Here is a 24,484-nt window from a genome sequence, read left to right as displayed (position 1 = left end):
GAAGCAAAAGCTCAGGCTTTCTGTTGGCATCCTGCCCCAGCTGCCCACCACCTTTGCCCGCTAAACCCTGTGGGCGAGCCCCCCCGGTGACGCATGCCTTGCCTCATATGTGGAGAACGATCAGCTGGCGGGGACCGACAGCCACGATCTGCACCCACAGCCACTGGCTCGATGCAGGTGTGCCCCGGCGTTATGGGGGTACCTGCTAGGTCAAGCAGCTTGAGTGTGCAGCCAGAGCTGTCGGGTCTCAGTGGCTCTCCATTGGGACCCATCCAGACCAGCAGAGTGGTCTCACCAGCATGACCGCTTTCCAACCGACATGAGAGACCCGCCGCTACGCTCCAGAAGCTGACCGCCTCACAATGTCCAATCAACAGGGAACACTGAGGCTTCAATGAGAAGCCAGGAAGGAGAGTTGTCGCGAGTACGAGAGTCATGTGCACGAAGGCTACGACAAAGCTAACGCGCGCCCTAAGAGTCCTGGCTGTCTCTAGCTGCATCCCCTGCCTTTACTGCGAACCAGCGCGCACTCAAGCTTCCCATCTCACCGATCTCCTTCAGCGCCACACGAGCTGCTGGGACGGTGGGGCTTGGGTTCCGTCCTAGACTAGTGGACTGATCGCGAAACGCGAGCCCCCGTCCCACGGACTTGATTTACATTTTATTGGATATTTGTGCGCGGTAGGTGTTTGGAGATAGACTGGCAGACAAGTGAATGGGATGGGGGGGGCACGGACTGTGACGAGCACTTCCCTTCCACCACATTCCGAGGGAGGTATCATTAAGGCGATCCTATCCTTCCACCCTCCCTCGGCGTGATTTTCAGGATAGTCGAGTCGGCGAGCTGGCCGGTGGTCGTGGTGGCGGTTGCCTGGAGGTGGTAGTGAGGTGGTTTGTCAGACGGCTTGGGTAGCAGCTGCAGGGCAAGGAACGCAGACTTGAGGGGCGCCAGTCACTCCCGTGCTTGGGGGAGCCCAATGCCCCAGCAGCAGGACACACACGGCAGCCATGGAGGAGCGCGGCCCTCTGGCAGGTCCTCATGGCACTAATGTGCTCTCTTGGCAGGAGATCTGCTCCGGTCATCTGCGCCTGACTGGCTACTTGGTGGCCCCATGCGATGACTGCTACCGGTTCGGTCCGCTTTCCGCATACGGATAGTCCTCCGCGCTCACGCAGAGCCCGGCGCCGTCATGAGGGCTAACCGCTGCATGGGATGCACGAGTGTGCCTAGGCATGTATATTACACCACCTAATGTCCTCTCTGCCCACTCCGACACACGGCCCCAGCGGCGCGGCAATCGTTCCTCCACTTGGGTATGTTGGGTGCAGTGGAGCGCGTATCGAGGACCCTGGCTGGTGAGCTCCGGCCTTCCCCTCCTGCCAGCTCCTCCAGGTGTGTGGGGCTGCTGCCCTCACGGGGCAGTCGCCCTGACCCCAACCTCATGTTGCAAAGAAAGGCTGCCCTGGGGATACGGGGGTGCAGTCGGGGCACAAGTGAGGCGTGGGGAAGAGCCGGTCCCCACCCACCCATGCATGGCAGCACGGCAAATGGGATGGGCAGTAAACCACCAGGCAGGTGGGATAAAGAGCTGGGAAATGAATGATCTTCGTCACGGGGGCATGTGCAAGAGCTCGGGTCGTGGGGGATGGCAAGAGCTTGGATAGGGCGGGGGGACATGGTGGGCAGAGCTCTGGGGTGGAAGCAGGAATAGGGCTAGCAGGAGGCTGCGGGTCAGGAGTGAGGGGCACTGGCAGAGCTGTGGTGTGCAGGGCTGGGCTAGCAGGGGCTGCGGGTTGTGAGGGGCACTGGCAGAGCTAGAGGGGCAGGGTTGGGCTAGCAGGGGGTTGCGGGTCGGGAGTGAGGGGCACTGGCAGAGCTGGGAGGTGCAGGGCTGGGTTAGTAGGGGGAAGTGGGTTGGGAGTGAGGGGCACAGGCAGAGCTGTGGGGGGGGCAGGGCTGGCCTAGCAGGGGGATGCGGGTCAGGAGTGAAGGGGACTGGAGTTGTCTCGGGCTGGGTGCAAAGTGTGGAGGGGAGAGACCCCCCCCCCCAGTGCAGCCCCCCAGCTCTCCGGAGCCAGGTGGAGAGGGGGCGCAAGCAGGGGCTGCGTCCTTTCCGTGAGTTCGGGGAACGGGGGCCTCTGGGGATCAGCCTCCAGGCCAGACAGGGGGCTGGAGGGGGGCAGGCCCCCTCCCGCACACTCTGTTCCCTGGGCAGCCACGCAGACACAACAGCCCCCGGCCCCCTGCCAAGGGCTGATAAGGAGCCGCGGTGGGGGGTGCTTGTTTGGGTTTGGGCAACTCCTCAAGGCTGGCACCTCCCCGGCCTCGCCCGTCTCATGGCCACTGCGTGGTCCGGCTGGGAGCTCCAGCTATGCCGTCCCTCTGCAGCCAGGCAGGGGGGCACTGAGCGATGCGTCAGGCTACCTCCCCTTGGGACTGAGGCCCCCGCATGCCCTGGGAGCCACGGCCAGGTGCACGGCAGGGTCTGGGCCCTTCCAGCCCAAGGAGCACTCCGAGTTTGGCAGCCTACTGGCTACAGCCTGGCATTGCTGCACCCGGCCCTCAAATGCAGCCACCTCTGGGGTGGGTTACAGCGACACGACGCCACACAACACGCAGCACAGGGAGGGAGGTGGGACCTGGCAGCCAGTCTGGGGCAGGCTCAGCCCAGCTCTGGGTTTCTTCACAGTCAGGAAAGTCGGAAACTATCAGAATTTTCAACACCCCTGTGATTGTGCCAGTGCTGACGGAGATCTCAGAGCACAGCTGCCCCCTTTGTGCCCCCCAGCCCTCTGCAGCCCCAAGTCCCATTCCAATTGCTGGGGGAAGTTTAGAGCAACAGAACAGGCCTGCACTAGGGGTGGGGGCTGCCCAGGAATGAGGGGTGAGGCACCCATGGGAGACACAGATGGCGAGGGAGCCCCTACCTTCCCCATCCGCTGAGAACCCCCACCCCGAGCACCCTGCAGTCTGGTCACCCCTCACCATGGTGTCTGGCCCATCTTCCATCCCCGGGTTCCCAGGCCTCCCCCCCACAAGCAGGGGAAGCGCTAGGAGCAGCAAAGCAAGCTGCCCCCAGGGGCCCGATGGCAGATAGGCCCCATCTCTCGGCTCAGAGAGGCCTGTCCATGTCCAGCAGCCGGGCCTGGGCCCCGCTGCCTCCCCAGCCCAGCATGGCGCCAATGACCCGGGTGTGGCCTGCTGAGTAGCCCAGGGAGCTGCCCCCTTTCCATCGTGCCCCAGGGCACTGGGCACCTGCCAGGCAGAGGATTCCCTGCATTCCTGGGCGCCCAGCAGGGCAGAGGTGGAGACCAAGCTGACAAAAGCCTCCAGAGCCCAGCCCAGGGCACACCAGGGGTCTGGCTCTGTGTCCCTCCCCCAGATCAGTGCAGGCTACAGGGGCTTGTGACGAAGTGGGAGATTTTCTTATCTTTTCGCAGTTTTCCAGGGGGTTGCATGCAGAGGGGTGGGACTCAGTGTCCCCGGGTGTTACTGGTTTAATGAGGGGAGGGGAGAGGGAGTGCGTTGGGATACAGGACCAGAGAGGGAACTTGGGACCCTGGCGATGGCCTGGAGGATGGAGACCCCAGCGACCTGAGCCGGTTCTGGCCAGTGGAAGGACAATGGGCTGCGATGAGAGGACCCTGGTGACGGGACCAGCCAGTTCCAGCCCGAGGGGGTGGAGAGGAGAGCAGGTCCAGATGACCCTGTTTCTCTGGAAAGAAGACAATGGACAGAGGCAGGGCCTGGGGCTGGGGGTATCAGCTGCCCAGCTGGTAAGCAGGGGGGCGAGGCCAACAAGGATGCAGGGAGACTGGGTTGTGCTGGGCAGAGGGAGGCCAGGCCTGAGGCTGGAGAGTTTCCTGTGCTGTGTTCAGCTCTCTATAAACCTCCTATATTACGCTGTCCGAGAGTCGCTCCAGGCTAGAGAACAGGGGGCATCAACCCCTTCAGGAGTGGAGGCCCCGGGGGCCCAGAGCAAGGGGACTCCCTGAGGGGGCCCACGGCGAGAGACAGATGTGCTAAGGCTCAGAGGGGTGTGGCTCCAGGAGGTGGAGGGGCCTGACCCCTGAGAGAGAGTGCCCCCCGAGAAGGGTTGTCTCACTGAAAGGGGCACCCCGCATGGACCGCATAGGGCCACGAGTGGGCACGATCAGTGAGTCCGTGACTGGGCTTTGAGCTGCTTGCTGGGGAAAGCTGGTGGCCAGACTGAGATCGCAGGGACCCCCCTTCCCCTGCAGCTGTTTGGGACAGGAAGTGAAGGAGAATCCCACCCAGAACTGACTGTGCAGGGGCAGAGAGATGTCCACATTGGGGTTTGGCCAGGTCACGTGAGCTAACAGCCTCCCTCTGCCAACCCACCCAGCGCTCTACAGCTCTGCCAACCAATGCCCAGCTAGCACCAGAGCATCCCCAGTGCCCACCGGCCTGGCACAGCCTCTGCCAGCACAGAACCTCCCTCCTCCGTGCGGGGGAAGTGCCTGCCCCAGGGAAATCCTGATGCGGAGACTGGGGGTCAGCACTGACTTGGGGAACAGTGACCCCGGGAACCTCCACCCCAGGGCCTGCAGTGCTGGGGAATGTCTCCCATCTCAGCACTGGAGGAACGGGCCACTGCGCAGCGTCTCTCTCCCAGGTGCCATCGCTCCCAGCCTGGGCCTGGGCAATGGAAGAAACCAACACTCAGCTGGTGCCTGGAGGCCAAGGGCCAGGGTCAGCCCAGGTGCGAATCCCACGCTTGTGCTCCCCTCCCTGCTGGGAGCTGCAGCACCGGCTCTGTGCCCCCCAGCTCTGCACTCCAGGCCACATCTCCCCTATGGCCCCAAGCCCCGGTGCTATATGCAGGGAGGCAGGATGATAAGTTAAAAGCTGCTGGCACCTAGTGGCTAGTTAAGAAACTCGAGCGGAAACTGGCCGGATTTGGAGGTGGAGGCCCAGGCTCCTCTTAGCTCAGGGTCGTTTATTCCAGCATCTCTATGGCTTTGTGCCTCGCTGCCCCATTCAGACAGTCCCATCGCTCGCTGGATCTGTGCGCAGGGACCCAGCCCCCTTTGTAAGCGCTACGGGATCCCCACCAGGTCGGTACAGACTGTCCCTTCCGGCTGGGGAAACTGAGGCACAGAGTGAGGGCACAATAACCCCTGCTGGCGATCAGTGGCATTGCCAGGACAGGCTGATCCGATAACCATCAATATGCACCCCCCATGCTCCCACCCCCGCCCCACAACCATTGAACAGCTGGGCACTGACTCCCCAAGTGCGCTGAGAAAAGGAACCCAGAGCAGGGGGGCTTCCAAGGAAGGACCCTCAGCCCCTCCCCCAGCCCCAGAATAGCTCCTGGCGACACCCCGGGCCACATCCTCCGGGGGAATCCGCTGCACTGAGCCCCGGGGAGTGACACCACCAGAGGTTTTGGCCCCCAATGTTTCCCTCACACCTTCCACTCCCAGGCTCCCTGGGAACCTCTCACGGCTGCAGCAAGCCCTGAATTTTCCAGGCCTGTGATCTTACCGAGCCGAGCTCACAGGGGGCCCAGCGGCACCACTTGCAGAGGGAGGGAGGGGGCAGAGCTCAGCTCCCCAGTGGGGGATTTGCCCAGGACATCAACACTCCTGCAGCGGGGGAACAAAATGCACCAGGCGACCTGTGCTGGCCAATACGGTTAATGGTTGCTACCCAGCCCCAGCCGGCCCAGGGAGACACAGATGGAGCTCAGCAGTTCCCAGGGGCTCGGGCCAGGTCTCCGGGTGGGTCTTCCTGTGGGCGAGTCACTCACGGTTTGTTGGGACGATACCAAGGTAGCTGCGGGGATAGAGTGGGGGATGGGCCCGCTGCAGCACAGGGTCTCTGCTTAGGGAGGGGGGAAAATCAGCTACTTGGGGTGCCCCCCCCGGAGCCCTGGGGCTGCTGGTCGCAGACACGTTGGCCAGTGTCCGCCAGGCCTGGCTCTCAGTGCAGCGTGGCCTGTTGTATATTAGTAGCACCAGCGCCCCGGGGAGCCCCAGGCTGGGAGCAGACCCCAATGCGCTAGTGCTGCACGGACACAGGGCAAGGAGCCAGGCCCTGCCCCAAGGAGCTGCCAGTCTAAGTACAAGCCGCTGGCTCCAGGCAGGCGGGCAGGAGAAGGGACCCAGGAGCCAGCAATGGTCAGTGTCAGGGCCAGAGGTCCCAGCTCCAGCGTTTGCAGGCGCCACAGCCCAGGCGAGAGCTGACCGGGCAGAAGGCAGTTTGCGGCTGGTCACGGGGAGCTTCTCTCAGGCGTGGGGCCAGCAGCACAATGGCACCTGGTTGAAAACGTGCCAAGGGGTCGACCCAGGCTGGCCTTGGGGCCTGTTCTCCACCCAGCACCCTCAGAGCCCCCTGGCCTTGCAGTAGCGCTTCACCAGCTCAGCCAGCTTCTGGGGCAGCCCCTGCCCCTCCCAGCGCAGCAGCCCTGATGTCACTGGCACCCACGCAGCTTCCTCCAGCCTAGCTCCTCCGCCAGCTCCACGCAGGACCGGACACCGGGCAGGTCCTGCTTGTTCGCCAGCAGCACCCGCGGCTCCCCCTGCACGTCCTCCGCCTTCAGCCGGGCTCCCAGCTCCACCTGGCCTCCCTAAGCCGCTCCGGGCCGGCCCCCTCCACCACGAACACCAGCCCGGCAGCGTCTCCATGGGGCCGGAGCCGGCCCTGGCCCCCCACGTCCCACAGCGGGAAGGTCACGTCGCCCACGGGCGCCACCGTCTCCACGTCGGAGCCCTGGCTGGGGAGGTGCCGAGCAGGTGCCGGTGGTTTCCCGGCGCTGTCCAGCCCAGCCCGGAGAAGCGGCGCAGCGCGCCCAGGAGCAGCCCCACGGCCCGGCCCCGAGGCGCAGGGTGGAGGCGACCCCCGCGGCATCGCCCCCCGTGGGCAGCACCGCTGCAGCCCCAGCCGGAGCTCGGCGGGGCCAATGGGGGAGCGCCCCGGGAGGATCCGTGTGACGTGCGCAGGGGATTCCCCCGGGACCCCCCTGGGCCGCGCTCTGATTGGCTGCGGCGCTCCCTGGCCCGGCAACGCCCCCCGGAGCCGCAGCCAATGGGAGGCGAGGCCGGTGGGCTCAAAGCCGGGGGGGGACCCCAAGTAGCTGATCTTCCCCCCGCCCCCTGGAAGGTGCAAGGGAAACATTGGGGGCCAAAACCTCTGGTGGTGTCACTCCCCGGGGCTCAGTGCAGCGGATCGCCCGGGGGATGTGGCCCGGGGTGTCGCCAGGAGCTATTCTGGGGCTGGGGGAGGGGCTGGGGGTCCTTCCTTGGAAGCCCCCCTGCTCTGGGTTCCTTTTCTCAGCGCACTTGGGGAGTCAGTGCCCAGCTGTTCAATGGTTGTGGGGCGGGGGTGGGGGCATGCGGGGTGCATAGTGATGATTATCGGATCAGCCTGTCCTGGCAATGCCACTGATCGCCAGCAGGGGTTATTGTGCCCTCGCTCTGTGCCTCAGTTTCCCCAGCCGGAAGGGACAGTCTGTACCGACCTGGTGGGGATCCCGTAGCGCTTACAAAGGGGGCTGGGTCCCTGCGCACAGATCCAGCGAGCGATGGGACTGTCTGAATGGGGCAGCGAGGCACAAAGCCATAGAGATGCTGGAATAAACGACCCTGAGCTAAGAGGGGCCTGGGTCTCCACCTCCAAATCCGGCCAGTTTCCGCTCGAGTTTCTTAACTAGCCACTAGGTGCCAGCAGCTTTCAACTTATCATCCTGCCTCCTGCCTCCCTGCATATAGCACCGGGGCTTGGGGCCATAGCGGAGATGTGGCCTGGAGCGCAGAGCTGGGGGGCACAGAGCCGTGCTGCAGCTCCCAGCAGGGAGGGGAGCACAAGCGTGGGATTCGCACCTGGGCTGACCCTGGCCCTTGGCCTCCAGGCACCAGCTGAGTGTTGGTTTCTTCCATTGCCCAGGCCCAGGCTGGGAGCGATGGCGCCTGGGAGAGAGACGCTGCGCAGTGGCCCGTTCCTCCAGTGCTGAGATGGGAGACATTCCCCAGCACTGCAGGCCCTGGGGTGGAGGTTCCCGGGGTCACTGTTCCCCAAGTCAGTGCTGACCCCCAGTCTCCGCATCAGGATTTCCCTGGGGCAGGCACTTCCCCCGCACGGAGGAGGGAGGTTCTGTGCTGGCAGAGGCTGTGCCAGGCCGGTGGGCACTGGGGATGCTCTGGTGCTAGCTGGGCATTGGTTTGCAGAGCTGTAGAGCGCTGGGTGGGTTGGCAGAGGGAGGCTGTTAGCTCACATGACCTGACCAAACCCCAGTGCGGGCATCTCCCTGCCCCCGGCAGTCAGTACTGGGTGGGATTCTCCTTCACTTCCTGTCCCAAACAGCTGCAGGGGAAGGGGGGTCCCTGTGATCTCAGTTTGGCCACCAGCTTCCCCCAGCAAGCAGCTCAAAGCCCCTGTAGCCTGCGCTGATCCAGGGGAGGGACACAGAGCCAGGCCCCTGGTGTGCCCTGGGCCGGGCTCCGGAGGCTTTTGTCAGCTTAGTCTCCACCTCCGCCGTGCTGGGTGCCCAGGAATGCAGGGAATCCTCTGCCTGGCAGGTGCCCAGTGCCCTGGGGCACGATGGATATGGAGAGTGGGGAAGTCAGGGCCCTGCACCCCTCTTCCTGGGATTCACCCTGACTCTCAGCCAGCCAGGAAAACACAATGTTCATTAGACGACACGAACACAGGCCCAAGCGGAGCAGGTAGGTACAACCAGAACCCCTCAATCAAGTCCTTCTGGGGGTTCAGGGAGCTTAGACCCCAGCTTGGGGTTCCCTGCATTGCACCACCCAGCCCAAGACTGAAAACAAACCCTCCCCCAGCAGTTCTCCCCCACTTCCGCAGCCCCTCCTCTGCTTTGTTCAGGCTCCCAGGCAGAAGGTGTCACTTCTCCCAACCCCCATCCTGGCTCAGGTTACAGCTTAGGTAGCTTCCTTCAAGGGAAGTCCCCCGTCCTCAGTGTAACTCCCCTGCAACATTCCCAGGTCAAATCCGCCCTGCTCCATCACAACGATGGATGGGGCAGCTCCCTGGGCTACTCAGCAGGCCACACCCAGGTCGTTGGCACCGGGCTGGACATGGACAGGCCTCTCTGAGCCAAGAGATGGGGCCTATCTGCTGTCGGGCCCCTGGGGGCAGCTCGCTTTGCTGCTCCTAGCGCTCCCCCTGCTTGTGGGGGGGAGGCCTGGGAACCGGGGCATGGAAGATGGGCCAGACACCATGGTGAGGGGTGACCAGACTGCAGGGTGCTCGGGGTGGGGGTTCTCAGCAGATGGGGAAGGTAGGGGCTCCCTCACCATCTGTGCCTCCCATGGGTGCCTCACCCCTCGTTCCTGGGCAGCCCCCACCCCTAGTGCAGGCCTGTTCTGTTGCTCTAAACTTCCCCCAGCAATTGGAATGGGACGTGGGGCTGCAGAGGGCTGGGGGGCACAAAGGGGGCAGCTGCGCTCTGTGATCTCCGTCAGCACTGGCACAATCACAGGGCTGTTGAAATTGCTGATAGTTTCCGACTCTCCTGACTGTGAAGAAACCCAGAGCTGGGCTGAGCCTGCCCCAGACTGGCTGCCAGGTCCTGCCTCCCTCCCAGAAATGGGTCCATGGAGCACTCAGGCCAGATTGGGCCAGAGAAGCTTCATTTTGCTTCTCAGGAAGCTTCATTCGGCTGGAATAAACAGGAGCAGCTGGGCTAATCTCCGGGGGCACCGCTTCCAGAGGGAGCGGGGAGGGACAGCTCCTGGCATCAGGAAGAACCCTTGGCCCGGTATCCCCGCTCTGCTCTCACAGGGAACCTCTTGCCCTGTATAGGCCAAGAATGAAGTCAGTCTTGGCCCAGTGTCTGCTCTGAGCTCAGACTCGATTTAGAGGTGAGGGGAATTTGGTTTATCTTTATCCCTGCCCAACTGCTGGGCAGGAGCAGATGTTGGGGCCCTGTGACCTGGGGTTTGTTGGAGGAGAAATCAGTGATGCAGAGGCTGGGATACGCTTAGTGTCACTGGTTTTGTTTACATAAATGCGCCCATCCCTGAACAGAGGTGGTTACAAACAGCATACAGGGAAATCCTGTCCCCCAGGAATCTCAGCCCAACGCCAGTGTCTGATTCCCAAGGAGCGTCTCTGCCTCCAGTATTGACTGTTATTAGCAAGATGAGGGCAAAGAGCAAACTCTCCTGCTGCTCACCACAGCTCCCCCAACAAAGAACCCACAAGAACCAAACAATGCTACCAGCAACACTGCATTTCTTCAATGGCTAAAAACTTGCTCGCACACCAAGAAGACCTTGTAAGACAATATGTAACAGCGCCACCTGGTGGTCCCTGCCATAATGATATATAATTATCCTGGGCTGGGTTATGGGAGCTAGTCTCCATCCTGAGCACCTGGATTTGAAGCTCTGCCTGGGAGTGAGCCATGGCTCCGTGGCCAGGGGCAAGCAGAGCGGGGGCGGGGGCATGTGCACGTGTCTGGGGGCACAGCAGGCAGTGACTCTCCTCTGGACCCCAGAGAGCAGGTCCTCGCTCTGGTCACAGGCAAAGTGACTCTGGTGGAGCTCAGTGTTTTACTGAGTCACCTCAGACACTTTGCAAAACCCCTCCCGATTCCTGACTCCGGTTGAAGAGTTGGGGTAGGGGGCTGCGAGTCAGGAGTGAGGGGCACCAGGAGAGTTGCAGGGGGGAGGTCAGTGCTGGGTTAGCAGAGGGCTGCAGGTCGGGAGTGAGGGGCACTGGCAGGGCTGGGGGGAGCCCAGGGCTGGGCTAGCAGGGGGCTGTGGGTCAGGAGTGAGGGTCACCAGCAGAGCTGTGTGTGGGGAGGGGGGAGCCCAGGGCTGGGCTAGCAGGGGGCTGCGAGTCGGGAGTGAGGGGCACCGGCAGAGCTGTGGGGGGAGCCCAGCGCTGGGCTAGCAGGGGGCTGCGAGTCGGGAGTGAGGGGCACCGACAGAACTGGGGTGGGTTGGAGCCCAGGGCTGGGATAGCAGGGGGCTGCGAGCTGGCAGTGAGGGGACCCAGCAGAGCTGGGGGGAGCCCAGGCTGAGACAGCAGGGGGCTGCAAGTCGGGAGTGAGGGGCCCTGGCAGAGCTGGGGGGAGCCCAGGCTAGGACAGCAGGGGGCTGCAAGTTGGGAGTGAGGGGCACCGGCAGAGCTGGGGGTGGGGAGCTCAGGACGGGAATGGCAGGAGCTGGGGATCAGAGCTGCAGCTTCTCTCTGGAGCCTGAGCCCCTTCCAGCCCCTCCCCGGGGGCTCAGAGCAGCCCCTTGCCGTTGTCTCTGGGCTGCTTCCAGCCCTGGGTGTTCTCTGCCCCGGGCACTGGGCTGGCCCGGCGGGGAGGGACCGGCCTGGTGACAGCTCCGGCAGGCGGGGAGCCGGGGGAGTGGCTAGGGGCCGATATAAAGTCCAGAGCCTCTCGGCTTGCACAGGCAGTGCGGAGTCTGGATGGCTGCTGGCCAGGCTGAGGGCGGGCTGTGAAGCCCTCTCCTCTCCGCAAGTCCAGGAGGCCGCCTGGCTTGGACCCTGCTGCCTTCCTTGGCCTGCACGCTCCCTCTCCCCCCTGCCCTGGGCTGGCTGGTCCGTTATTCGCCATAGTGCCCGGTCCGTACGTCCGCCCGCCATGCCCTCAGGCGGCCTCTCCGCGGTGCTGCTGCTGGCCACCATAGGCCTGTGTGTAAGCGACGAAGCCATCCACTGCCCACCCTGCTCGGAGGAGAAGCTGAGCCGCTGCAAGGCGCCGGTGGGCTGTGAGGAGCTGGTGCGAGAGCCGGGCTGCGGGTGCTGCGCCACCTGCGCCCTGAGCAAGGGGACGCCCTGCGGGGTTTACACTGCGCGCTGCGGCTCTGGGCTGCGCTGCTACCCGCCCCGGGGGGTGGAGAAACCTCTGCACACGCTGATGCATGGACAGGGTGTCTGCACTGAACTGGCTGAGATCGAGGCCCTGCAAGAGAGCCTCCAGCCGGCAGGTAAGGAGGCTGGGCCTGTGGGGGGTGGGGGGAAGCATGGGAAGGGAACCCCTGACGGGTCAAAGCCCCACAGGCTGGCTCCGAGGGGCAGGTATTTGTGGGAGGGGAGGGGTTGGCTGGTCTGCGCCTGGGCATCGCGTGGCAGGAACACGCTCTCTGGCATTGCTGCCCAGGGGTGCTGCAGGGAGGGGAGCTGTACCTACGGCTGGTCCTTTAACATCCACCGGTGCAGAGGTGCCCCCCCAACTGTGCCAGCGATGGGGGCATGGCAGCTGGAAGGGGCCACTGTGGGAAGATGCTAATGGCCAGACTCAGCTGACAGGCAAAGCGGGATGGTTTGGGAGGGAAGGGGTTAATGCCAGTCGCCTGTGCTCAGGAGGGGGCAGTTCTCTGGGTACGCTGGGCACAAAGGGGAACTCAGAGGAGCCCAGCTGCTGCAGTAGAGGAGCCGGCAGACCCCCTGCGCCATCCCAGGGGGGCAGAGCTGGGCTGGTTCCCTGCAACAACCAGCATGAGGATCCCGGCACCTAATGTCCAGCTTGCCCAGCCCATGCCAGGTGCTTGCGTTTCCCCCAGTGCCAGCCGTGGCGGGTTCCTTGCCAGGTAAGGAAACCCACCGATTCCCTTGCCCATCCTTGACCTCCACACGGTGCCCGGAGTCCGGCCAAGAGGCAGAGCCAATTAACTGGCCCAGCACCAGCCGAATGCAGCCTGGGCTACGGGCCGTGGGGGCTCCAGGCCTCTGGGCCAGCCCTGTGCCCTGAGCCGGGGGTGCTCCAGGAACGAGACAGCCCCAGACTGCCTTAGCTTTCCCCATCCATCGCCACAGGGTCAGATTTGCATCCTCTGGCCCTGCCACTGCCCCTCAGACGCCGCCTCCTTCCCCAGCGACACACTGGGGGGCAGGGGTAAGAGATGGGGGCTGTGTCATGCAGCTGGCTGAGCCCCTGTTCCTTGGGGCACCCCGTGTCCTCATACCCTCCGCTCCAGGGCAGGCGCTCGGCAGGTCGGCTGGGGGTTACAGAGCAGAGGAGCCCAGTAAGTTTGTTCCCCTTATTCAGAGGGACACGCTCCCTCCTCCAGTTCCCTGGTGCCCCCCACCCCCGTGCCCTCTTCTTCTGCTGGGCCACCCAGCACCACCCAGCAGCTCAGGCACAAAGAGCCTCCGGGCACAGGCTGCCCTCTGGAACCCGGGTCTGGCCTTGGCCCTGGTGCTGGGAATCAGGGAGGGGCTGACACCTGGTCCCCACCCCAGCCAAGAGCCTGGGAGTGAAGGACGGATCCCGGCAGCTCAGGCTAGGGAGAGCTGCAGGGTGGCACCCAGGGCGAGTGGAATAGGAATATTGGGCATCCACCCACCCATCCGGCCATCCACCCATCTATCCATCCACTCGTCTGTCCATCCACCCGTCTGTCCATCCACCTGTCCGTCCGTCCGTCCATTCATCCATCTGTCCGTCCGTCCATCCATCCATCCGTCCGTCCATCCACCCGTCTGTCCGTCCATCCATCCGTCCACCTGTCTATCCATCCACCCATCCATCCGTCCACCCGTCCATCCATCCGTCCACCCATCTATCCATCCATCCACCCATCTGTCCATCCATCCACCCATCCGTCCACCCGTCTATCCATCCACCTGTCTGTCCATCCACCCATCCGTCCGTCCACCCGTCTATCCATCCGTCCACCCATCTATCCACCTACCCATCTGTCCGTCCATCCGTCCACAGGCCTCTCCTCCAGGCATTCCGTCTCTGCTACCTCCTCCCCCTCCTGTACTGTCCCCTCTCTCTTCCGCTCCAGGGGCCTTGGGCTGGGGACACCAGGGTCCCTCAGGGAGCCGGCTGTGTCGGGGCAGTGGTGCCTTGGGGTGTCCTACTGGAGGCTGGGCTGGGAACAATCCCCAGGCCTGACTCTGCTGCATGCGGGTCTGGGCCAGGCCAGGCTGCAGAGGCCTTGGGAGGATTTCCCGAAGGGACCTGCGGGAACTGGTGCTGGGAATCAGGGAGGGGCTGACACCTGGGGACCAGGTGCCCAGTTCCCATTGCACCCAGGCACCAAACCCTCTTATGTATCTTTGGAAAATCCCTCCCTTGATGCTTGTCCCGCTGGTGAACTGGACTCCAGCGCCAGCTCTTCCCCACGGCTCTGACCTGCCTGTTCCAGCCCCCGCTCCTCCTCTGACACCATGGCGTTGGCACTCCCTGCCCAGCGAGCCCCTGGCCTCTGCCCTGCCTGGCTGCTGGAGGGTGGGAGTCGGCTGCAGGGACGCGGGCGTGATGGCTGCTAGGAAGCCTGCAGGGCCGACGGCGTGTTCAGCTGTTGTCCTCTGTCCAGCCCCCGTGCTGGGGCCAGGCTTTGCCCTGCATAATTCAGAATCCCCCCCACCGAGTCTTTAGAAAACAGCCCTGCGTTGTCCCCCGTCTCCTCCGGCATCGCAGGCTCTGGCTGGGGGGAGAGGCCAGGACGTGGGACCTGGGATCTCCAGCCAGCTCCGCGGGTCTCTGGGTGAGTCTGGGCATGGAGAGCAGGTGCATTGTTCCCCGGGGAGCGCGCCAAAGCTGGACCCGCCTGGCCTCAGGGCAGCCCCATCAGCACAGTGCAGGTCACAGGACAGTTGGGATCCTTCTGCTGCCCTCCTCTAAGTCCAACCTTCTCCCAGTCATATTGTCTTTGCCACCAGCTTCCCTTCTTTCTCCCGTGAGCTCACACCTCTGGTAGGCATCCCCGAGGCAGCCTGGGCCACTGGTAGGTGGCCCCTGGCCAGCTTGTGACTGGTCTGGCCAGCTTTTCTGGTGCCCTCCTGGTCGCCACTCTGAAGCCATTTGCTCTGCCCACGTGTGGCCATGTGTGCAGTGGTCTTAACTACTGGCCATGCCCATCATGGCTGGGAGTGTGCTGTGGCCACCTGGCCACATGCATGCGGCATGGGTGCCAGGATGGATGCCAGCCAATGGGGAAGCGGTGCCCTCATCCCACCTCCAAACATCCCATGTAACTTTCTGAGAGCTGAGACCCTTCCTGCACCCGCCCTCAAACTGGCCCAGCCTGGAATCTGGACCTGCCCACAGACTGGCTGGTTCTTGTGTGCCTCAGAGGTGGCAGCCCTGCCCATTGGGTAGAGCTCAGGGCTGGGGGCAGTAGAGGGGCTTTTAGGTTCTGTTACTGACTCGGAAGAACTGTGGCAAGTTCCTGAACCTCCCTGTGCCCCAGGTCCCAACCTGTAAAATGGGTGTAGCAGGCGCTAGACTGGGCTTGTGTCATCAGTGGCCTCTACTGGCTAGAGTAAGAACTGCTCGCTTGTGTGTCACATGTCCAGTACCGACAGCAAGCGTGGTTGTTATTCATTATCCGTATTACTGCCATGCCTATGGGCCCTAGGCACAGACCACAACCCCTCTGTGCTAGGGGCTGTACAAGCACAGCCCAAAGAGCTGACAAGCTCCGGAAAGAGAAACCAGCTGGCTACAGCCAGACCAATGGGGGGGTCAATGTTATGGGACTAGATGAGCCAGCCACAGGGCGGGCGCTGGGGCAGCATGTTCAGCAGGAACAAGAGAGTGGGTGGAAGGAAGGTTGTTATGGGGCAGAGAGCAGGTGCCGTTGGAACTGGATGAGATGAGATGAGCGTACGTTACTCCCCCTGTGCTTTATTGCCAGGGGGGGTCTCTGGGAATTCGGTGACGTTCCCTGCCTGCACTGGGGACCCCTGGACTTTCTGTGAGAACTGAGCAGCCCACGCCCCTCTGAAAACACAAGCTGTAGTCAATAGCAGGTGTCGGCACAGCCTGGCTGAGATCCCGGGGCAAAGCCCCCTGTTGATACTGCAGGCTGGGGGGGCACAGGGGCAGCTGGTGGGACCCCGGAAGGGGGGATGGCGGGTGGCTGGGGAGACGGGTGGACTGGGTGGGTTCAGGGAAATTGAGGGCTGTGGCGAGGGAGGTTGAAGTGCTCAGCCTGGCCCTGCAGAGCGTCCCGCTGAGCCGCTGCTTGTGTCCTCAGGCAGACGTGACGGGGAGACGTTAATGTGTAGCTAGGACAGCAAACATGGGTCCCTAGTACCAGGAATTGCGCATCCCAGGAACAGGTTTTCCCCTGAAATCCCTGGCGGGGGCGGGGGGAGGGGGGTTGGATTGCTCTTGAGATGGTAGCCCAGGCCTGGCAATCTTTGCCCTTGACCACAGGGCCTGCGGTGTGATGGGCTGGCGCCTGCTGGAGCCGCACCCCTTGCTAGGGGGGCAGACTGCTCCTCTGCTGCCCTGTCCCCGCCCTGATGTGCAGAGGGGGCCCTGCCGTTCTGAGTCTGGGGTGGAAAACCTGGCTGCCTGCCCAGGGCTTGACAGCTCACCAGTGGGGCTGAGGGAGCCCGTAGCCCTGCCCCATGGTAGCACCACCCTGGCTGTCAATGGAGCGGCGTTGGGAGGCAGCTCTTGCAGCTGGGCGGCTGAGCACCAGCCAATGGGCAAGGAAGGAAATGCAGCGGGGGGCACATGACCCTTCCCACCCACGCTCCCCTCCCCCTCGGGTCCCGACTCCCCTGGGCTTTGCTGCACTTCAGGATCCGGGCCCCCGAGTTGGAGGTTCAGGCCTGCTAAAGGGAAGCCAGACACAGCTCCCCAAGGGAGTGGCTCATCTCGCTGGTAGAATTGCTCAGCCCAGCCTCGGAAGGGGGAGAACAGCCAATGGGACACTTGCTTTGACCGGTACTTCCACTTGGGCTGCCCCAGGGGGAGCTCACTGGCCCCCTAGACTCCCTCCGGAAGGCTCCAGGGGTCAGTGGGGCAGGAGAGGGCTGTGGATGGGTGCCACAGGGCTGTGGATGGGTGCCACGTGATGAGGCCGTGTGTGGGGCTGGGCCTGGCTAGCGATTCTCCTCTCGCTCTTGGGGCTGTGTTTGCGGACGAGATTGGTGGCTGATAACTAGGTGGCTCCCAGCAAAACAAATACAGAGATGTAGCCAGGTGAGTGTGTGCCTGCCCAACAGAGCCCTGGGAACGCGGGATGGGCTGGGAGAACATATGCCCACCCACCTAGACCCCAACGGGAGCCTGGCTGGAACTGGGGCAAAGAGGAAGGGAAACCAAGAGGAATCAGCTGGCTGCAGGGTTCAGTGTCCCTGGGAACCCCACAAGTTCACGGTTCCATCCCATGAAAACGACATTGCAAACTCTTCTGGAGAGGAGCGGAACTGGATTAAGAGAGGCACAACAGGCCTATGGGCCCTGGCTTCTCAACTTATATCATGAGATTGGAATATCAGCTTTTAAAAAGCAAATGAAAAACAAATGCTCCTGGCTCTCGTGGATGAAAGAAAAGCTTGAAAATATGACCAGAGCATAACTGGTGTCTGCCTGAGAGCCTGGAACAAGAGCTCAAAGGAGTGTGAGCCCATTCAACTTAACTCAGAAACCTGTTGCCTCTCCAGAAAGGAGAAGGGTGACAAGTTGGGGGCAGGGCCATGGCCTGAGGTGGGCCCATGGGATGTGTGTTTAGGGTCCTGGATTGGCTTAATTTGGTGACGGAGGAGGATCCCTGTCTGTGCTGGAGGCACTTGGGAAACAAAAATCCAGTCAGGTTTGGATTTGAAAAGATGCAGCAGGCAGCTAAAATCTCAAATTTGGCTTCTTTCAAGCAACAGCCGGGGGATCTCCAAAAGCAGCCCCCGGCTGAGTTTGCTCAGCTGCCGGCATGAGAATGATTAAACCCAGCTACAAGGCCAGGTCATGGCACCCCAGGGACTCCTGGGCTGTTCTCAGGAAGTGCAGGTAATTAACCCTATTTCTGCTGCCACCCCCAATTACCAGGCAGGCTCCAGAAATCATGACATTGAAACAGAAATAAATAAAAGTCGGGTTCTTTTATTTGCTGTCTGGGTTGTGAGCTTTTAGGGTTAGTGGCTCCAAGATTCTCCCCTGATCACAGGGCTCCAGGAGCTGGGACTATCATGACACTTGCCATAAGCCTGAGAGTTTGCAACATGGCTGCATTAAGCTAGCGGTGCAAAGTCCGTATGAAGCCAAAGAACGTTTGGTTTGTCAGAGCACAGGAACTGCTGGGCTACGCCAGATCCGAGCTCCATCCAGTCCAGTGTCCCATCTCTCTGCCTGTGGGCACTAGCAGATGTCTCAGAGGAAGGTGTCAGAACCCCATGGTCAGCATAGGTGGGATAATCTACTTCTGCCATGTTAGCTGTCATCCTGATCTCTAATAGTTAGAGAGAAGTTTAAACCTTGCAGTAGGAGGCTAAATCTCCCTTCCCAAATGGGTTGTCATTAAAGAGAAATCTGGGTGTTCTTGTTATCCAGATGCCTAGCTCCTTGAATCGTGCAAAATTCTTGGCCCCTGCGACTTCCTGTGGCAATGAGTTCCACTGTCTAATTCTGTCGGTTTCTGTCTTGTAGCATCCAGCAGCAGTTGCTGCTCTTGAGCGTGTGTGTGGCATTCAGGAAACGGCAAAGGAGGTGTCCCCCCTGCAACACTTGGCCACTAGTTAGTAATGATTTAGTGCTGGATAAATCTGTCGGGGGAAATCTGACCCTGTGGGAGCTCCATATATGTTGTGTGGCTGCTACGGACATGGTGGGGAAGGGAACCTCTTCCCCTGGCTCCACAGGGCCACGTGGGCACCGTGAACATGCCGGCCCCTTGGTAGCCGCCTGATCTGCATATGGTTCCCATGGCACCTTGCTCTCCGCTGTGTCTTTCAGTTTTTCCAGCTGCTTTAATTTAAATCTAGCTTGTCTCCACGCTGGCAGAGCCCCCGCCCCCCATGGTGTGGTGGGGGAGCTGGGATCATGCTGGCGACGGGCCATGTGCGGCTAGTTTTAAGTTTGTTTATGGGACAGGCTAAAAATAGCAGCTAGGCAGAATGGAGATAGCAGCCAGCTGGGTGAGCCTGACCAAGGGGACAGAACCACCCCAGCTTGGTCTGGTTGTTTCTGCCAGGGACGCGCAGCGTGGATTCTGCTTCCTGCTCTTCTCGCGTCAGGGGCGTCCCAAGTCTGAAATCTGAAGCTCTCCAGCAGCCCAAGCTCTGAACAATTGTTCTGTGCTGGCTTTGCTCTAGTCCTGTCGGATACGCTTTGGGGACCCATCAGGCGATTTCTTTCCTTTGATCCCCAGGGTCGACTTGGCCTGTGTGTCCAGCCGAGGGGCCCTCTCCTCTGCCGGGCCCAGGGAGCAGCAGAAATGCCAGGCTGGTTCCTGAGTACCTGGGCTTCAGGGAAATGGGGCTGGCCTGGGGGTGATGCGACCGTCTGACCCCGCTGCCAGGGGCAGTGGCTGCTGAGACGAGGGGTGGTGGGGTAATGGCTCAGCACCTGCTCTGCTCCTGCAACTTCCCAGCTTATTCTAGAATCATTATGTTGTAGCTGGTGATGGTGCAGGGAGCAGCCGTTACCCAGCATTGCCTGGCACCGACCCGCAGCTCCCCGAGCCTCGAGAGAGCGAAGCAGGATCCGCCGCACCTGGGGACTAATGGCGTCTCTCTGCTCTAGAGCAATGTAATTCTGGGCCCCATTTGTCACCAGGCTTAGCAGTGCCGACACATGATTGCAGGGAGACGCTCTGCCTTTCCAGGGAGGAGGAGAGAGCCAGCGGGGATATGGGAACAGAAAACCCAGATCAACCAGCATCAGAAAACAGAGCAGCGCTTCCCAGGGTATTCCGGGCATTTTCGAGCTCCCTCCCTCTGGCCACCTCTGGCTCCAGGTGGATCTGTCCCTGTCTGTGGTTTTCCATCACACACGTCACCCTGGTAGCAGCACAGGTAACTGCCACTGCCACACCCACCCCAAATTGTGGCTAGAGTTTGTAGGGTGTGGCCTTGTGCTGCCGTCCGTGCCTCAGACCCCAGGGAGGAGCAGCTTGGCAGGAGGTCTGGCAGGGGGTGTGTGAATCCAGTCTGTGCCCTCTGGTGGGGTGGGAGGGACGGGCGAGGAACGGACGGTTGGGGAAGACAGACCAGACACTCTCTGTTTCTCCAGGGCCCAGCCCCCACACCTTCTCCCCCAGGGCTTTCAGACTCAGCTGGCCTGGCCTGCAGCAACCAGGTGGGCGTCACGCCCTGGGAGATGCGATGTCCTGAGTGCAGACACGGGAGGGGGGCCGTGCACACGCAGGTGTACATCCAGGTACGCAGATGTGCATCTAGCCATGCAGGTGGCCCAGCAGCCCTCTTCTTCCTCCCTGCCGCTGGGGCTCATTCACGCTCTGGTGTGCCATGGCTTGGCTGGCACAGGCTCCAGCCAGGAGAGGAAGTGGTTTCCCTCCCTGCAGAGGTTCCAATAACAAACAGACGAGGAAGCAGCCCCGGGTCCCCCCTCCAGCTCCCTGCAGCCAGCTCCAGCCCTGGGCCCTTCCTTTCGCCTCCTGCCTGACCCGCTCCCCCTCCCCGCCTGACCCAGCCCTGCTCCAGGACCAGCGCTGCCTGCCCCAGGCTGGCCCCTGGCAAGCAAGAGGGGCTCAGCAGCCAGAAAGGGCGTTTTACTCCTCCCACTCGGCTGCGCCGGTGCCAGGACCACCCGCAGTCGGTTACCCTGGGTGCTAGGCTCCGGCCCACACCTCTTTGGCTTGGGGGCTGGGCTCTCATGCACGGTACTCGGAGCCTGCTCCCCAAACCTGGCCCTATTAGTCTCATCTCCGCAACCCCCCCCCCCCACCTCTCCCGCATTCGCAGCCACCGGGCAAAGAAGCAGGTGAAACCCAGAGACAGCTGGGCCTTTGCTCTGGGGCAGGGGGACCAGAACTGTGCAGCGGGGCAGGGACAAGTGTGGGGGGCTGGTATTGGGACTAATGCTCCAGGGCGGGGACGTACACACACGCTCTATAGCCTTGGCTGTGTATATTGCCCACCCCCAACACACACACACACACTTCCCTGGCTTGGAGAGAGTGTGGGTGATTCAACAGGGGGCTTTCTTCCTTCCTCGGCATGACCCAGTGCTCGGGGCCGCAGTCCGCTGGCAGGGCCGCTGTGCTACCCAGGCTGTGATCGCGTGCCAGTCAGCGCTTGGCACCCAGTGCAGGGGGTGGTCCTGGCCAGGAAGGGGTTAAGGACAGAGAACGTGAGAAAGGAGGGAGCTCAGCATGGCAGCAGGGCAGGGGTTAACTGGGGGGTTTCATTCCCCCCGCCCCACCTCAGCCCTGGCCCAGACCTCCTGTCTGCTCCCTGGCTGCACCCCAGCCTACAGAGTCATGGGAGTCTCCCAACAGGTTCACGCTGGGTTTGAGTCTCTCCCCAGGGCTGCGCTGGGCTTTGAGACGCTGGGACCAGGCGTCTCAGCATGACCCCCCCAGACCCCAGCGTGTGACAAGGTACCAAAAGCCAAACAAGTTCTGCCGGGAAGGCCAAGAGCACAAGGAGAAAAGGTCCCGGGGAAAGTGCTTGGCTGGGAGGAGCCGGCCACAGAGGGGCAGAAGGACCCATCCCCAGCGCATCACTGGTCCCTGGTGTTGGGGGGCTGCAGGGCTGGTGGGGAGCTGCTCCGTGCTGTGGGACTGCAAGGAAAAGATGGGGCGGGGGAGGCAGCAGGAGTAAGGGGGGGATCTTGCCTTCTAGGGACACCCATGGGGGACGGGAAATGTGAATTTCATGGGCCCTCTGCTGGGAGGAGCCGGGCCCAGCCGGTCTCAGCTGTGATCACCCTCCAGCTAATACAACCGTCCTCCCACACTGACCCTTCTCCGGAGCCGAGTGGGTGGGCGGGTCAGGACCCAGCAGACTGGGCAAGAGGTGTGTCCGGACCCAGCTCCGCACTGAGACAGCCCCGGAGTCTGGCGTGGGCTGGGCCTGGAGCTGCTGTTCCCTCTCAGGCCCGGCACTGGTTGCAGGTGCATATGAGCAGGAGGCACTTGCTGCACTGCCGAAAGCTGCAGCTGTTTATGTCCAGCTTCAAAGCACCGGCTCTTGTGCTGAACCATCAGGGTGTCCTCGACTATCCCATCCGTTAACCAATGGCGGCAGTACAGCCCATGTTGCTGCAGCAGGTGGATCTCTCCAGGATGGCTCGAAACCCACAGTTTATGTAGGCCCAATATTTTGTGCCAAGCTAGCAAAGGAGGCACATCTTCCCAGCACCGAGCGCCCAGGGCTGCCACCACGGGTGCATGAAGACAGGAGTGGGCTAACGGCAGCTAGGCAGTCCCCCCAGCCGAATGAGCCCTGGAGCCGGAGCTCCCCTCTTCCGCTGGACGGGGCATGTTGGTGGGGCCAGGGGGAGGGAGGGGGGGTTGGCAGGCAGCTCGCACCGCCACTGGCGTGTGAGGGGATGGTTAGAGGGATTTGCACATGCAGGGCGATGGGGCTGGTACCGTTCTCGGGCTAAGCCTGCGGTCATTTCGAGGGCTCTGCAAACTTGTCAACCTCTCGCAGGGCTAGTGCACTTCTGCTGGTGAGCTGGCCGGAGGCTGCGGGCTCCTTGCACGCTCGCTGCAGTGTCATGTACCGGCTGGGTGGCTAATAAAGATATTGAGGGGCCAGTCCCAATACGTGACTTAGACAAAACAAGCTACTAAACTCCAAGCGATTTCTCATCGTGGCAGATTCTGCTCCAGGAATCCAGCTGATTCTTGGCTCTGCCTGGCCTCGTTCCGTCTTCCTTCAGCTTTTCCATCTTCTGGGTCACGCTGCGCTCTGCTGCCTCCCCTTCCCAACGTATCTTTTCCCACTTCCCTCCTAGGGGGAACAGAAAGGCCAACGCTCAAGCCACAGCCGGGCGGGGGCGGGGGGGTTGCTGCACCTTGGGAATCTTTTGCATGGTGCCGGGTTGCCATGGCAAGTGGCCCCTCCATGGAGTCACAGAAAAGTGGGGCTAGAAGGGACCCTGAGAAGTCAGCAAGTCCCGCTTCCATTTGTTCACATCTTTCCCCAAGTGTGGTGCCCAGAACGGGACTCCAGCGGGGGTCCCCTCTGTGCCTTCCAGAGGGGGACAATCACCGCCCGTCTGTTACACCTGTACCCCGGAAGGAGATTAGCCGTCGGCGCAGCTGCAGCCCATTGCTGAGGCCGAGTCTGCCTGGTTAAAGGAGGAGTCGGCCGAGGGAGCAGGCAGCCTGCGTCCCATGCAAAGCCCACCAGAGGGGCTGGCAGGATGCACTGTGGGTTTGCCTTCCTCTGTGCACAGACCTGGACCTGTTGCAAGGATGACTGGAGCCAGCGGTGGGATGTGCACTGGACCTGCACCTGGTGCTGACCCCAGGCATGGCGGTGTGAATCCAGAGCCACTCATCTGGATGTATCCCCTGGGCCTGGGATCCAAATCTATCCCTGTGGCCCTGGATTTCACTTCAATGCTGAGTTGAGGGCGACCTGGGGGCTAAGTAGCCAGGCCTCAAATGCACCCCAAGGGCTCCAGGGTCTTCACGCTGAGTGTGCGAGATACACTCCCCTGCAGTCTGGAGGAGGAGGGGGGCACCCTGGCTGAGGCCCCCGCAGGTGGCAGTGCTGGTTGCGGAGAGCGCTGGCTGCATTCCTTCAGGCCAGGCGGACATCCTTTTCCTGTTTGTGTTCTGCACAGACCTCAGCCTGCCGGCTTGTTATTGTGAACTCTCCACTAGCCCTCCCCCAGGCGCGTTCAGCCTCGCCGCTCTGCCAGCACCAAAACTGGCTCTAGCCCCATTGTTCTGCTGCCCCCTAAGCAGTCAAAGGTCAAGGCCTTTCTCCCCTTTCCCAGTGGCCGCCAGCCAAGTGCAGCCATGCTGGGTAGCGACACAAGATTTTTGCATTAGGCAACATTATTAGCTGGCCTGAGACAGAAATGGGGGAAGGTCGTTTCTAAGCAGGGCTGAGAATGTGGCCCAGCTCAGGCTGAGAGATCAGGCCGGTGCTCTCCAGGCGCGATCCCAGATGGGAAGGGAACAGGGCCAAAGTAGCTAAGGAGAGATCAAAGTGCACCCCTTGGAGACGAAGCCCAGATCCTCCTGAAAGCTGGCCTGCGCCCTCCTGCAGCTGCGCTGGGGGGCTCCTGTCCCTGCAGAAACGGAGCAGTGCGGCCTGGGACCTGCAGCCCTTCAGGACAGGGTTTGGCCAGCTCTGGACTCAGGCCTGGTGTTGGCTGATTTGAGTCAGCAAAACTCCCCAGGCCATGTGGAAGTTCTCAGACCTGGAGACATGAAACTGAATAGTGCGAACCTTAAACCTTCCCGTGTGTCAGGTGCTGCTGTGCCAACCGGGCGGTGGCTGGATGCTGGATGGAGCTGGTCAATGGGAGGCTCCAGATTCATGGAAGACACCTTATTTTCCCCATATGCTTGGAGGAGCGGGGAAGAACTTCCTAGGTGTGACGAACTGGGACTGTTCTTAATGTTTGCTCTGAACACTGTGTTGGTGCCTCAGTGTCCCCTAGGCAGTTCTTAAGTATCTAGGTGGTGGGATCAGGGTGTGTGATTGCTAGAGAGGAAGGGGCCAGTGCCCCTAAATGCCGGGCACTCTGTCTCCTAGCAACTGATGGCCTGGGCCCCTCCTCTGCAAAGGTGCCAGCTGAAAGTGTTGGAGACAAAGGGATCAGGTGACCTCCTGGCCCGGGAAAGGAGCTGAGCAAAGAGG

At 62.0% G+C, this 24,484-nt stretch overlaps 2 protein-coding genes across 3 annotated transcripts in view; one reads left to right on the top strand and one right to left on the bottom strand.

Moving 5' to 3' along the window:
- LOC116829861 (uncharacterized) overlaps positions 1–301 on the bottom strand; it is a 10,269-nt gene extending 9,968 nt beyond the window's left edge. Inside the window, exon 1 of the mRNA XM_075059806.1 lies at positions 296–301. Within this exon, the coding sequence (XP_074915907.1) occupies positions 296–301 (6 nt within the window). The remainder of the gene's footprint in view (positions 1–295) is intronic.
- An 11,115-nt stretch (positions 302–11,416) lies between these two features.
- The window catches only part of IGFBP4 (insulin like growth factor binding protein 4), a 30,188-nt gene continuing 17,120 nt past the window's right edge, over positions 11,417–24,484 (top strand). For both annotated transcript variants that reach the window (XM_032788983.2, XM_032788982.2), the window contains exon 1: positions 11,417–11,937. In XM_032788983.2, coding sequence (XP_032644874.1) covers positions 11,592–11,937 — 346 coding nt within the window. In that variant the 5' untranslated portion in view covers positions 11,417–11,591. The remainder of the gene's footprint in view (positions 11,938–24,484) is intronic.

This window comes from Chelonoidis abingdonii, chromosome 21 (assembly GCF_003597395.2).
Source record: "Chelonoidis abingdonii isolate Lonesome George chromosome 21, CheloAbing_2.0, whole genome shotgun sequence".
In the NCBI taxonomy this organism is placed as follows: Eukaryota; Metazoa; Chordata; order Testudines; family Testudinidae; genus Chelonoidis; species Chelonoidis abingdonii.
This window is presented reverse-complemented; position numbering and strand designations above follow the sequence as displayed.